At 48.4% G+C, this 14,246-nt stretch overlaps 1 protein-coding gene across 2 annotated transcripts in view; it reads right to left on the bottom strand.

The window, feature by feature from the left end:
* The window catches only part of HK1 (hexokinase 1), a 72,627-nt gene that overhangs the window by 1,919 nt on the left and 56,462 nt on the right, over positions 1 to 14,246 (bottom strand). For both annotated transcript variants that reach the window (XM_061161696.1, XM_061161695.1), the window contains exons 13-17: positions 13,305 to 13,400; positions 11,441 to 11,540; positions 6,249 to 6,432; positions 4,009 to 4,164; positions 609 to 842 (exon numbers count right to left, since the gene is read on the bottom strand). In XM_061161696.1, coding sequence (XP_061017679.1) covers positions 609 to 842; positions 4,009 to 4,164; positions 6,249 to 6,432; positions 11,441 to 11,540; positions 13,305 to 13,400 — 770 coding nt within the window. The remainder of the gene's footprint in view (positions 1 to 608; positions 843 to 4,008; positions 4,165 to 6,248; positions 6,433 to 11,440; positions 11,541 to 13,304; positions 13,401 to 14,246) is intronic.

The raw sequence follows: 14,246 nt of genomic DNA, 5'->3' as shown, positions 1-14,246 counted from the left end.
CGACTGGCCAAAGTACCTCTGTTTCGACAATAATAAGGTCACTCCATTCGTAAGAGCCCAGCTTTGAGACATGCGGCAGGTCAAAGAGCAGAAGGGCCCACCCCTTCTCCTCCAGCATGGGATGTGGGACTCCGGGCCAAAAGGAGGTTGATCCCACCCGCCTCCATGGTCCAAAAGCCCAGGGCCACGATTGCTTCTGCCTTCCAAGGCTCTTGACAGAATCTGATGTAGCAGGTTAACAAGACAGTGGGTCCTCTCCCTTTCCTTCACTCCCTCTCCCCACTTCTAAAAAATTGCTTCTCCACCAGGCTGATGGGTAAGCCTGTGCCCACCCTTACCTGCTTTCCTGCTCCCCGCCCAGGATACAAGGGGCCGGGGAGGAGCAGCAAGCAGGAAATGTCAGGACCACAGGGTGAGCTGGCCAAGTTAAGCCACTTCTCTCTGCGTCCCTTCCTCGTGCCAAACAAGCCCCGCCCTGACCGCACAGCCTGCAGGCCGGCTGTGTTCCTGGTGAGGAATTTTACTGGGCGGTGGGAAGTCACATCCTGGTGTCCCAGAACCAAAAGGGGCCTCGCCCACGCGCGCACCCCAGTGGAAGCCGCACTCACTGCGGATGAAGCTTGTAGAGCGTCCCGTCCACGCCCACAGTCACGTTGAGGCGGTCCAGCCCCCTGTTTTCGCGGATCTTATCCACCACGGCGGCCATGCCTGCGCCACACAGCTGCGCCGCCCTCTTGGACACCACCCCGCACACGGTCTTCACGAGGATACTGTCGTCGCACGTGCTATTCAGGCCCAGCTGCTGGAGGATGGCCCGGACCTGCAGCAGCGCTAATCGGTCGCTGTGGGGGACGAAAGCCAGGAGGCCAGATGAAAGGGAACCCGCCGGAGAGCAGCAGGGGCCAGCCCCAAATCACCGAGCTTATCCACGAAAAGGGTCAGGGGGTTTTCTCTTCCCTTCAAAATTATATTTTTTTAAATGACCCTCAAAGTATTACAAGTTGTCGAAAAACTGGCAACTCTAGAAAAGTTAAAATTGGAAAATTAAAACTATCTACAACCCCAACACTGGGGAAAACACTTTTAGGGTTTAAATGTATTTCCTTCCAATCTCTTTTTCTTGAATATCATTAAACTGCGTTTGTTCTGATATGGAAATAGGCTTGTCATTTATTTATGTTTAAATTTTTATTTTATACTGGAGTATAGTTGATTAATGGGCTTCCTTTGTGGCTCAGCTGGTAAAGAATCCACCCGCAATGCAAGAAACCTGGGTTCAATCCCTGGATTGGGAAGATCCCCTGGAGAAGGGAAAGGCTACCCACTCCAGCATTCTGGCCTGGAGAATTCCATGGACTGGATAGTCCATGGGGTCACAAAAGGTCAGACATGACTGAGCGACTTTCACATAGTTGATTAATAATGTTGTGGGCTTGCCCTTTATATATGGTTTTCTTTCTTGCTCTTTTCTTCATGTATCTGAGGGAGTTCCTACCTCCTTATCCAAGACCAGGATTGAAAAAGGCTGCCATAGTATTCCATTCTGGAAATGACCATAATTTATTTAGAGAAATTTAACTTGAAATTTTTTGCTACTATAAAGTAACCCTCCAGTGACATTCCTGTTTATAAGTCTTTGTGTGCAACTCAGATTTTTTCTTTAGGATACATTTCTGAGTCAAAGGGCTTTTGACCCAGAAGCCAAGTGCCTTTCTGAAAGTTGATGCTTGGTCTCCTGGGATATTTGTCTCCTCATGAGATTGAAAGAGTTGACAATGAAGCAAGGACGATGACAACAACAGTGACAAGAGCAGTGAGCCTTTTTTGAGGACTCGCTATGTGACAGGTGTTTACATATATCACTTCATTCCTCCTCCTAACAGCCAACTGATCCACATTTGATTGTTCCCATTTTAAAAATGTGGCAATTGAGGCTGGAAGAGATTAACTCACCCAGAGCTCACAGCCAGGTCAAACCAGGTCTCAGGACCAAACTACCAAAGCTCTCACCCACCATGCCATGCTCTGTATCTTCTCATATAGAATGCAAATGTTTTCTTTGGTTTGCTGTTTTGTCTTTTAAGCTTGATGATTGATATTGTTTTTAACTTACAGAAACCATGCAGCTAAAATTTGCAATTTTCTCTTTGTTATTTCTCCCTTTGATATGACACTTGAAAAGACCTTCCCCAGCACTTCACACCCATCAAGATGGCTATTATTAAAAGAAAAATAAAAACAGAAAATAAATAGTGTTGGCGAGGATATAAAGTTGGAGCCCTTGTATATACAGTTGGTGGGATGTAAAATGGTACAGCCACTGTGGAAGAGTATAGCAGTTCCTCCAAATAAATAAATAAAATAATTATGTGATCCGACAATTCCACTTCTGAGTATACACCCAAAAGAATCGCAAGCTGGGACGTGATTGTGTATTTGCACACTCATGTTCATAGCAGCATTATGCACAACAGCCAAAAAGTGTAAGCAACCCAAGTGTCCATGAATGGATGAATGGATAAGCAAAATGTGGTGTATATAATACAAGGAATTATTCAGCCTTAAAAAAGGAAATTCTGACACATGCTACAACATGGATGAACCTTAAAGATACTGTGCTAAGTGCAGTAAGCCAGATGTGAAAGGACAGATGCTGTATGATTCCACTTACATGAAGTCACTAGAGAGGTCAAAGTCATAGACACAAAAGGTAGAACAGTGGTTGCCAGGGGCTGGGGGAGGGGGATATGGAGAGTTAGTATTTAATGGGTACGGAATTTCAGTTTGGGAAGATGAAAAAGTTCTGGAGATGGATGGTGCTGATGGTCGAACAACAAAGTGAATGTATTTAATGCCACTGAACTGTCCGCTTCCAAAATGGTCACAATGATAAAGTTAACGTTATGTGTATCTACCACAATAAAAAGGGCTTCCCTTGTGTCTCAGCTGGTAAAGAATCTGCCTGCAATGCAGGACACCTGGGTTTGATCCCTGGGTTGGGAAGTCCCCTGGAGAAGGGAACAGCTACCCACTCTAGTAGTCTGGCCTGGAGAATGCCATGGACGGATAGAAGTCGTAAAGAAGTCCATGGGGTCACAAAGAGTCAGACTCGACTGAGCGACTTTCACTTCACCATGGTAAAAAAGTATTAACAAGAAATATTCACTGATATTTTCTTCTCCTTATCTGGCTGCTATTTTCCACACTTGGCTCGTGGGTGAACTGCGAATGAAGAGAGAAGGAAGTGGGAAACTTGGTTCCCTATCAAGGCCCCTCCCTCCCCTGAGGCTGTGAAATGCCACCACTCTGGGTGCTCAAGACCTCCAAGGTCGGGGCCTCGGGGTGGCTGTCTACAGCAGTGAGCACTTTACTGCATGGATTCTGGTGGGCAGTGGGTTTCACCTGCAGGTTACAGACCCAGGCTTGGGGGACAGTGAGGAGCAGGCCCTGGCCCAGTGCCGCTATCATGGCCATCCTAAAATGTAGGAGGCTTCTGCACAAGTGCTTTTGCTGAGCACTTTCCTACTTTCTCCCACAGTACACTGTGCAAGATGGAGATGGTAGAGATGAAACATTCACTCCATGTGAGAAAAACAGAAGGAAGACAGAAGCAGCTCGCTGGGACACTGTGGGTGGTGAGCCCTGCATCCCCAGCTGCCTTTCAGAGGAGAAGAGGGTGAGGTCAGACCAGTGGCGCTTGGCTCTTTTGGACTCGATGCTCCTTCAACTCAAGTATCTGTGATGCACCTTTCCTATCCTGAAATGTAACCTACTTACACACAGGACTATTTCAAACAAATCAATATAATGCCCTAACATACAGAATTAATAAAAGGGAATGATTTATAGTAAAATTATGGAACTTCAACATGCAACTGCTCAGGGTATACTACTCCAGAGAATAAGAAAACCCTCACAAATGGCCAAAATGTCCCCTAGATTGCCTACCAACCCCATCACAGCCCCAGGGCCAGGTCCACCTGTGACTTGAAGGCCCTGCCAACTCACCTCTCGATCTGAGAGAGATACTTGGTCTGAAAGAGGCCCCGGGTTTTCAGCGGCTCAGAGATCTGCCCCCGGAAGAGGAAGCCCCTCTTGGCGAAGTCGATCAAGATGTTGCGGACAATCTCACCCAAGTACATACCGCTGATCATCTTCTCATATCTGGAACGAGAGGAGGGAGGCTGGAGGATTTCTAGGAGGCCTCTGGTCTCGCAGTAACCATGGGCACCTTCCCGTGCCTCACGGGCATCACCACCCCACGCACCCAGCCCTGTGCTCCCTGGCAGAGGCAAAGTGCAAGACCGGGAAGTGCTGAGGAATCCCCAACCCTCCCAGGATCAGACACGATACCTACCACCAGCGCTGTTTCATGGCTGGATCATCCTCTTCCTCACCCGACTCCCTGCCTTTGCCTGGTGAAATCCCACTCAAGCTCCTAGCTCTCAGTTCAACCATCACTGCTCCAAGGGGTCTGCCCTCCCCATGGTTCACCTGCCTGTCTCAGCTTCCAGGCACCCTCCCTTCTTTCCAACACACAGGGGCCCTCCGCCTCTCGGCATCCCTGCAGTGAAAGCCTCGAGGGGACAGAGCGTGAGTATCTTGCTCAGGTTTGTGTCCCAGGGCCCAGCACAACACAGTGCTGCTCTCAGTCAAGTGCTCAATACCTAACTGTAGAACTAGCAAACAGCTTAAAGGGATAAGACGACACGGGGAATGTTTCCACTAGATTTTTGGAAGGTGTTGCCACAACCCAGGGTGCTGGCTGGTCAAGCACCCACAGAGCGACAGAGCCACCCAGGCTGGGGGCCCCAGGCGGCCACCACACCCCTGGGGGCCACCTCTTCTTGGGGCTTCTAATTCCTGCCCTCTCCATGTCCAGGGGCCTCACGAAATGACAAGGGGTTTAACTGCTTCCATGCACACACCCCATCTCAGGGTCCCTAAGCTGGGGAGGCTCCCCTGGAATCTGGATACTCCAGAAGCTCTGGGGTACCCCACAGGAAAAAAAAAACTAAGAAATAGCACACCTATCATCAATTCTCACCTAGTCTTTCTCAGTCCATCAATGAGACATCTCCTTGGTGTGGAACATTTTGGTGCTGATATGGCTCTAACCCCTTCCAACCCCTACAGATCTCCCTTTTAACAAAGAGGGTCTTCCTGTAGAGCGTTTGGTGGGCACAGTAGGTAGGACTGAAATAACGCTCTTCTTCACTATATCCATTTTATGGTAATACTGGTTTTTTCCTCCCTCATTAAACTCAAGAATACAAGCTGATTTAAAGAAAAACATGCAGCATAGGTGGTATTTGGAAAAGACATAAATCTTGAGGTTAGCCGATCTGCCACTTAGGTTTGAGAGGTTCTACCCCAGCTCTTCGTTCTGCTCCTGGGGACGTGACTTAGACCACCCCATCTTGGCTGTGGCAGAGGATGGCCTGATCCCTGGGAGCCTGAGACAAGAGATCATTTGTCTCTTTGCTGGGAAGGGGGAACACTGCCATCTTGGGGAGGGTCCCTGAAACCCAAGCTGCAAAGCTCCAAATAGCCTCTAGGTGTTGCAAGAGGTCTGCTGTGGGAAGGCTAAACAGCGGCAGGCCTAAGCCTCACCCCTGACCTGGAGCCCCCCACTCCCACCCCCACCCCCACTGGCAACATCCTAACTTCCCTTGCCCATTAACAACTGCAAGTCAAGTGTGTTCTGCTTCCACTAAGCAAGGGAACAGCCTGCTGACCAAGAGGTTTCTACTAGTCTATGGGGAGGAAACATAGAGCAACAGAAAGACCAGAATATTCCAGAATTAACATGGCCACTGAGAGGATGGTGTGACCACCGCCACCCTGTACCCAGAGGAGGCACCTGGACAGAACATCAACCCGGGCCATCTCGTACCACATGCTGCCGCCACCCCTAAGCTCTCTGTTCTCTTTGGGCCAAAAGAAAAGGTCAGGAGTTAACCTGAGGGACCACAGTCTCCAGGTTCTGTGCAAAGCCCCCTCCCACTAGAAACTTCTTCCACTGTAACAGGCAGGGGACTTCCCTGGCAGTCCAGTGGTTAGGACTCCACGCTTTTACTGCAGGGGGCCCAGGTTCAATCCCTAGTCAGAGAACTAAGATCCCACACGCTACATGACTCGGCCAAAAAATAAACACAGGCAGAAACACAGCCACGTGCCCTGCCCACCGCCCGCGCCACCCCCCCCCCCCCCCCCACCATCCTGTCTCCTCTGCCAGATGAAATTACCTTTGCTTCCCAGAGTTTAGAGAAAACTCATCCACCAGTTTGTCATAGATTGTTCTGATATCATCCAGACACCCGTTGTCCCCAAAGGCACCCCACTCCATGTTGATACACATTTGTCCCTGGTTTCCTTCTAGCGTCTCGACGTTTTTCATTTCCTCCATGTAGCAGGCATTGCTGCCAGTCCCTGAAATACATAAAGTGGGGAATGAATGGCCATGTCACCATGCTTAGTGGGGAGGGGGATTGCAACTAGGCCTGGGGCTCCACCGAGGCACGCTTCTGAGATGAACATTTACTTTCCCTATGTCTTCCAGGAAAATCTCAAAATATAGCGGGAAAGTTAGAGTGAAAACTGCCCAGAGCATTTGATTAACTCACTTTATACCAAGGCACCAATACTAACAGCCTCATATGTTCACCTGTTCACTTCATATGTTCACTTGCTGCTGCTGCTGCTAAGTCACTTCAGTCGTGTCCAACTCTGTGCGACCAACCCCATAGACAGCACCCCACCAGGCTCCCCCATCCCTGGGATTCTCCAGGCAAGAATACTGGAATGGGTTGCCATTTCCTTCCCCAATGCATGAAAGTGAAAAGTGAAAGTGAAGTCGTTCAGTCGTGTTCGACTCTTAGCAACCCCATAGACCATAGCCTACCAGGCTCCTCCATCCATGGGATTTTCCAGGCAAGAGTACTGGAGTGGGTTGCCATTTCCTTCTCCACCAAGCAGGGCTATGCTTACTTTAATACAAGATGGTGTTAGAGCAAAGGGATGCATCTTAAAAGTGGTGGAGGTTTATGCAGCATTCAGATTGAAAGGGTATTTCTCCATTTCTCTTCCCCCATCCCCCCAACACACTGGCCACAGATACAAACACACACACACACTATATATATAAATATATAAAAAATTGGGCTTCCCAGGGGTAAAGAGCCTGCCTGCCAAAGCAGCAGATCAGTCAGAAAGATACCCTGGAGGAGGGCATGGCAATCCACTCCAATATTCTTGCCCGGAGAATCCCTTAGGCAGAGAAGCCTGGCAGGCAACAGTCCACGGGGTCGCAAAGAGTAGGACACAACTGAAGCGACTTAGCACGCATGCATATATAAAATACTATTAATACATGGAGGGGTTGTCTACTATCTAGCCACATATATCCATATATCTTTTCTTATCAAACTTGGTCATGGACTCTGCCTGGATAAACTCTCCTGTGTGTTCTACAATGAGGCCTGTGGTTAGATCACCGAAGGACAGCGTCCTGAGCATGTCCAGGGTGTATTTCTAAAGCAATGGTTCCTCACCATTTTGTTATCACAGATCTCTTTGAAATTCTGATGATTCTCCTGAGAAAGGAACTTCCCTGGTGGTCCAGGGAGGCTAAGATTCTGTGCTCCCAGCGCAGGGGGCTGGGGTTCGATCCCTGGCCCGGGAACTGGTAGTACTAGTGGTAAAGAACCCTCCTGTCAATGCAGGAGACATAAAAGATACGGGTTTGATCTCTGGGTCAGGAAGATCTCCTGGAGGAGGAAATGGCAACCCATCCCAGTATTCTTGCCTGGAGAATCCCATGGACAGAGGAGCCTGGCAAAGAGTTGGACATGACTGAATCAACTTAGCACACACACACTCCTGAGAAAAGGGACATTTCCCAAGGTGTAACCACACACTGTATACACACAGTCTGACAAATGGATTCCAGGGAGTCAGGAGCCTCTGATTTCCATCCCTGATCGATCACCCAGGGCAGGGCTACTCAGAGTGTGGCCCCTTAAGGACTAGGGTTGGAACCCAAACTGTTTGCTGTTCTCATCCAGGAGGATTTAGGTACAGATGCTGGGAGGAAGTGTTCTAAAACTTTCATAACAGTTTTAATTGCCAGATAGCAAACTTGTGGTTGTTGGCTTTGTCTCAGCGAATGAATGGGAAATTTAAAAACCAACCAACCAACCAAGTAGTCCCTCACATAGATATTTTTCTATATACCGGAATCCCCTGAGGAGTTGTTAAGATGGATTTCCTGATTCAGGAGGTGAAGGGTGAGTCCCAAGACCTTGCATTTCTAAACGCTCTCAGGTGATGCTTATGTTGCTGGTCCGTGGACCACATACAAGAGTCACAAGGCCCTAGAGCACCATGGACCCACCCTGGGTGGGATGCAGAGGTAGATGGATTTTCAACATCATTAAGGGACACAAAGACACCCCTACCAAGTAGACAAGTGGGCTCAGGTTGTTTTATGCCCTTTAAAGAAACTTAAGTAGAATTTGCAGATGCTTCTGACTGTGTAACTATAAGCAGATAGGGTAGGCATCCCCAGAAAAAGACAAACAGGCATGACTTTCTTGACATTAGTGAAGCCATTTTGGCCTAATGAATTTTGTGATCTAAGTTTGGCCACAATTCTTGCTCTTCAACAGGTCTCAGTGATAATGATCTTAAGGGACAAAGAACAAATTATTATCAGGCAAGAGAAGTAACAATAGCAAAAATAATAAATCAGTTGTAAAGATTCCTAGTTCTGTTTCATGTTAAAGATTAGCCTGAAGCACTTTCCTGAGCTGTTTTGCAGACTTTAAACCCCCCTCAGGCACTTAACTGCCAGATCGTCATGTATGGATGTGAGAGTTGGATCATAAAGAAAGCTGAGCGCCAAAGAATTAATGCTTTTGAACTGTGCTGTTGGAGAAGACTTTTGAGAGTCCCTGGGACTGCAAGGAGATCAAACCAGTCAATCCTAAAGGAAATCAGTCCTGAGTATTCATTGGAGGGACTGATGCTGAAGCTGAAGCTCCAGTACTTTGGCCACTTGATGCAAAGAACTGACTCAGTAGAAAAGATCCTGATGCTGGGAAAGATTGAAGGCAGGAGGAGAAGGGGACAACAAAGATTGAGATGGCTGGATGGCATCCCCAACTTGATAGACATGAGTTTGAGCAATCTCCGAGAGAGAGATAGTGAAGGACAGGGAAGCCTGGTGTGCTGCAGTCCAAGGGGTTGCAAAGAGTTGGACATGACTGAGCAACTGAACTGACTGAAGGGATGATGATGTTGATCTTTCTGACCCTCAGGACTTAAATCAAATGAAGCCTGGACTCTGTCAACCTTTGCCCCAACTCTATACTGAATTCTCCTCTGCCCAAGCCCAAGGTATTTCATGAATATGCAAATACCCTTAGCTTAAAACTTCCCCAATTTTTCTGTCTTAGGAGACACTGCTTTGGGAAAGATCCCCAATGTTCTCCTTCTGATCTTTGGTTTGGTTGTGTCTTTTGGCTTGATGCCCACCAAGAAGCCAACCCAGTTTTGGATTAACATCACTGGATTACTTTTGCTTTCTCAGTTCCCTTTTACCCAGAGGGTAAAATTGAGAGAAGAGGCCCTGAAATGGAAGGGGTACAAAGAAAACCAAAATATGCAAACCATACTTCTTGCTGGGGGAGTTCTGCTCAGAGATCAACTGATGGCAAAAGAGGGACTTTGAAGGCAGCAGAACCCCTTCTACACCTCCCCCACACCCCTGCCCCCACATCAGTGGGTCTGACTCAGGCCGGAAGCAGAGAAAGAGCTGAGTCACTCTAGCTTTTCATTTCACACCTAAGGCCATTCATAAGCAGACAGGGGAAGGGACCAGGAAGAGAAAGCAAGCTTTGCAAAAGAAAGAAACAAAGCGCCCCAAAGTCAGGCCTCAACCAACCTTCCCCTGGAGCCGCTCCTCAGTCTTTTAAATCTCCACTGAAGCCAAAAGGGGATTAATAAAAGACCAGGAAGGCAGCCTGCTTGGGCCTTCTCCCAGTCGCCCAGGTCTATGTAGCAGGGACCCTCTCTGCCCAGGGAGGGTCTATAGGTGTTGACTAAGAAACTGGGCCTTTTCTCAGCATTCCTGAGACTAGGAGCAGGATCAGCTAGACAAATGGTTTTCTTGCAACCTAAATCAAGATGCTTCTGGAATTCTGTGCTCTCAAGGCCCAGACCCTTATTTGGATTATAAAGGAACAACCTGAAAAGCTAAACGATAATCTTTCTGCCTATAACCAAGCAGGACCCCATGGGGCCTTCCCTGGACAGACCCTTCCCCCACACTGTCTGCTTTAGCGCCTCTCTGAAGTGCCTAGATAATACGTCTGAAGGACGTTTCCTGAGTTGTTTTACAGATGCTAAAACCCCTACCAAATGGAAGATACTAGCTACTTGCTGACCTTGGGCACACAGCCCACAGGCCTGCTGGAGCCTAAAGACTGATAATGTTAAGCCCTGTGACACCACCCTGCTGCCTCACCATCAACCAGTCAGAACTGTGCACAAGCTGATCACATTCTGGGACTCCCTCCCTCACCTGGCCTTCTTTGGGACCCCATGAACTGTAGCCCACCAGGCTCATCTGTCCATGGGATTCTCCAGGCAAGAATCCTGGAGTGGGTTGCCATGCCCTCCTTCAGAGGATCTTCCCAACCCAGGGACCAAACCCCCTTTAAAATGGCTTTGCTGAAACCAACTGGGAAGTTCAGACTTTTTGAGCACTGACTGTCCTGGATTCCTTGTATGGCGCCTTACAGTAAATGCTGTACCTTTATCCTATGCGAATAAACTACCTCTTTTTCTATTAAAAAAAAAAAAGTGGTTTTTCCTTCACCATATCCCAGTGCCAGTAGATTGGCTTTACTGGGTGGGTGGACCCAGGTTTTGGCTCAGTAACGTGCCTCCCTCTTCAGCAGCTGGCGGGCCACTGCTGCTAAAGGCCAAATGGCATCCAGACTGCCCTCTGGCCCTTCTCTACAGTCAGGAAAAGAGCAGGCTCTGCTTCCTTCCCAGCCATAGACCTGGCCCTGCAACACCTGCCCAGGTCCCTCCATACAAGCCCTCTGAGTTGCCCTGCTGACCAGGCCGGCTCCAGGCACTCCCACCCTGTCCACTGGGGCCATCAGAGCCACCAGGAGCCTCAGTCCCGGAAAGTTCAGTTTCTGACAATCTGCTCGTGGTCAGTTCACAGCCTCGTGGGGTGGGTGTTAGGAGGGGAAACCTCTGGAGAGCCCTGCAGCCTCAGTCCACAAAGCAACTCCGGAGGTGTAAGGGGACAGTGCTGACAGACGTACGATGCCACCCACCGAGCACTGAGATGTTGACTCAGGCCCCACGAAACAGGAAAACCCAGCCTTCCCTGCCGCAGAAAAAGACCTTCCAGGACACCCACCTACGATGAGTCCAACCTCGCAGGTGGGCTCCTCGTAAGCACAGGTCATCATGGTGCCCACTGTGTCGTTGACCACAGCCACCACGTCCAGGTCAAATTCCTTTGAAAGAAAAAAACAGGTTTAGCTTTAGGGGAAGGACACGCACTGCTCAGCTTGAGGTCTGCAGGTTCACTCTGCTGCATGCCAGTCAGAAAGCCACTGGTGCGTCATCTGAAACTGTTTCCTTACCAGCCTGCAAAAGGTAATGAGATGCTCCTTCACTAAACATCTGCTATTAAAGGTGCATCTGAAGCTTGAACTCTGAAGAAAGGATGCATTCTACCCATTTCATAGATGGCACTGAGTACTAGGCAGCCCAGAGGGCAAGGTGGAACGGAGAAAAGCCAAGGGGTAATGGCCACGCAGCTCTTTGTCTTGGCAGGTAAAAATGATAGCTTTCAGAGGGCGTGATGGAAATACCAAATCCATGTCTCAGAATCTGTCCAGACAAGCAAGTACACAAAGGCACATACAAGCGTATTTTCTCCGTGACTCAGGAGAGCCTGGAGAAACAACTGGAATGTCGATCAAAGGGGGCTATGGAAGGCCCTATTCAGGCAAACCCTGGAATCCCATGCAGCCAAGAAAGTGAGTGAGGTTGGCCTCAATGTAGTAACATGAAAGACTCCTGGTTTCATATTAAATGGAAAAAAAAAACCAAACAGCTGTAATATAGTATATATGGAATGACTCCCATTTTTAAAATATGTGTATATTTGTATACACATGGAAAGTACATTGGAAGAACACTAAGATTTTGTGAAATGGGCAAAATGAGTCATCAGATTTCTTTTCAATGAAACATTAACTGTTGTCTAGCATATTCTTCTAGGAACAACCGGCTCCTCTTTGTGCCCATTCATTTCAGCCTTCCTAACTGCCTGTGTATTTTATCTGCTCTTCTGAACTGGAGAGACTTGAATGGACTTTTTTTTTTTTAACTTCTTACTGATTCCCTCATTAACTAAGGAGCTAATTTTTCATTTTACATTTTGTCAATGTCCTCCAGCCAAAGACCACACCCACAGAAACACACCCACAGTGGATAAAGCTGGGCTTCCCGGCTGGGTGGCTGCAACACAGGCAAACACATCCCATGGGGTGATTCAGAATGTGTTAGAAAGCACAAATATAGGATTTGAGCCTGTGCTGGTGGTTTTAGGGAGGATGCCAAGAAGTGGGGTTTGGCTCTGGACTGGGTGCTGTCAGGAGGCAGGGCCATCTCCGAGTGTCTGCCAAGTTCTGCTGTGATGATGGACTGCTTCCATCTCATCTGATTGCATCACTGTCGCAGGAGGGCTGTGATGGGGGCTGTGCCCCGCGACAGTGCCAGGCTGGGCCCCGCAGTCAGGAGCTGCTTTTCCCTTTTTCAAGCTAGAGGAAAGCCATTTCTTAAACTATCCCTTAATAACATGAAACTGTTCTGATCTTTTATTGCCATCAGTTGGGAGGAATGTTAGTACCCTTGTCACATACTTCTGTATCGACTGAATTCTATACAACACACAAGTACAACCTTCCTTGTAGAGTGGCTGGTGGGATCTTAATTCTGCAACCAGGTATCAAACCTGTGCCCCCTGCAGTGGAACTGTGGAGTCCTAACCACTGGGTCACCAAAGAATTCCTAAGAAAGTACAATTTTTATAATCTGAGGAAAGGAGCAGTTCAGTGGTTAAGACTCCGAGCTTCCAATGCAAGGGCCGAGGGTTCAATCCCTGCTTTTGGGGAAATAAGATCCCACACGCTATGTGGTGCAGCCAAAAAATCAAAACATAACCTGAAAAAAGTAGTCAAGATTTTTTAAAACATCCTTTTAACAGTTACCTCTCTCCTTTTTATCGCCTCCCGAAGTAAGGTTGCTACATCGTGCCCCACGCAGTCGGTTGCCTTAAAACCTTTGGTCCAGGTGATTAAGATACCCTGCAACAAGAAGGGCACCGCAGAGTCTTGTCATTAATCCTTCCAGGCAGAACACAAAATGCCACTCCCTCCTTCCAGAGTAAACACCTGCTAAGACAGCACAGTGAGATGATGCTGGAACATCTGAGGCACAGACAAGTAGAATATGAAGAGTCCTCCCAGGCCTGCCCCCTCTCACAGTTCTCACAGCGGTCTGGTTTATGAGCCCCACTTCACAAACGGAGAAACTGAGGCATAGAAAGTTAACGGTGCTGCCCGTGGTATAACCAACTAGTTCCCCTGAAGAACAGTTTGCCAAAAACAGAAGTGGAGAAATGCAAACTTTTAGTAACTCTGTTACGACCTAAAGTCAGCTTTAGGCTTGACTGGACTATAGTTTATATAACCTGCTAGCTGTGTACTCACTATGATGATGGTACAAGTGAACTGCTTTTAAAAACCACCAGACCTTTAACAAATCACCCTTAAAAACTGCCAAAACCAAGTTTACATGGATCCACCTGTAGAGATCTCAAAGCCTTTATGAGGGAAAAAGCCCCGAGTCAGCACTGTGACTGGATTAACTGGCTTCCAGAGGCAGGTGGCCCTACCCAGCTTCTCAACTGCCAATCTCAACTGCTGCAAACCCTGGCCTAAGACCCATGTGATGTGATGCCAGCACCACGGCTTCCTCCCTGGCCATACCCCTACTTGGGAAAACGCAGGCACCCGCAACAACAGGACGGGTCCTGCCTGCACGACTCTGCACAGCCAGCTCCTTTCACATGGACTGTCCCCCTGCCCCACCAGGACCCCTAAGCGTGCCACTGGAGCTGCTGGTCTAAGGGCGGGGATGCTCCACTAGAC

This window comes from Dama dama, chromosome 15 (assembly GCF_033118175.1).
Source record: "Dama dama isolate Ldn47 chromosome 15, ASM3311817v1, whole genome shotgun sequence".
NCBI lineage: Eukaryota > Metazoa > Chordata > Mammalia > Artiodactyla > Cervidae > Dama > Dama dama.
The sequence above is the reverse complement of the archived record's forward strand: the minus strand, read 5'-3'. Positions and strand labels throughout refer to the sequence as shown.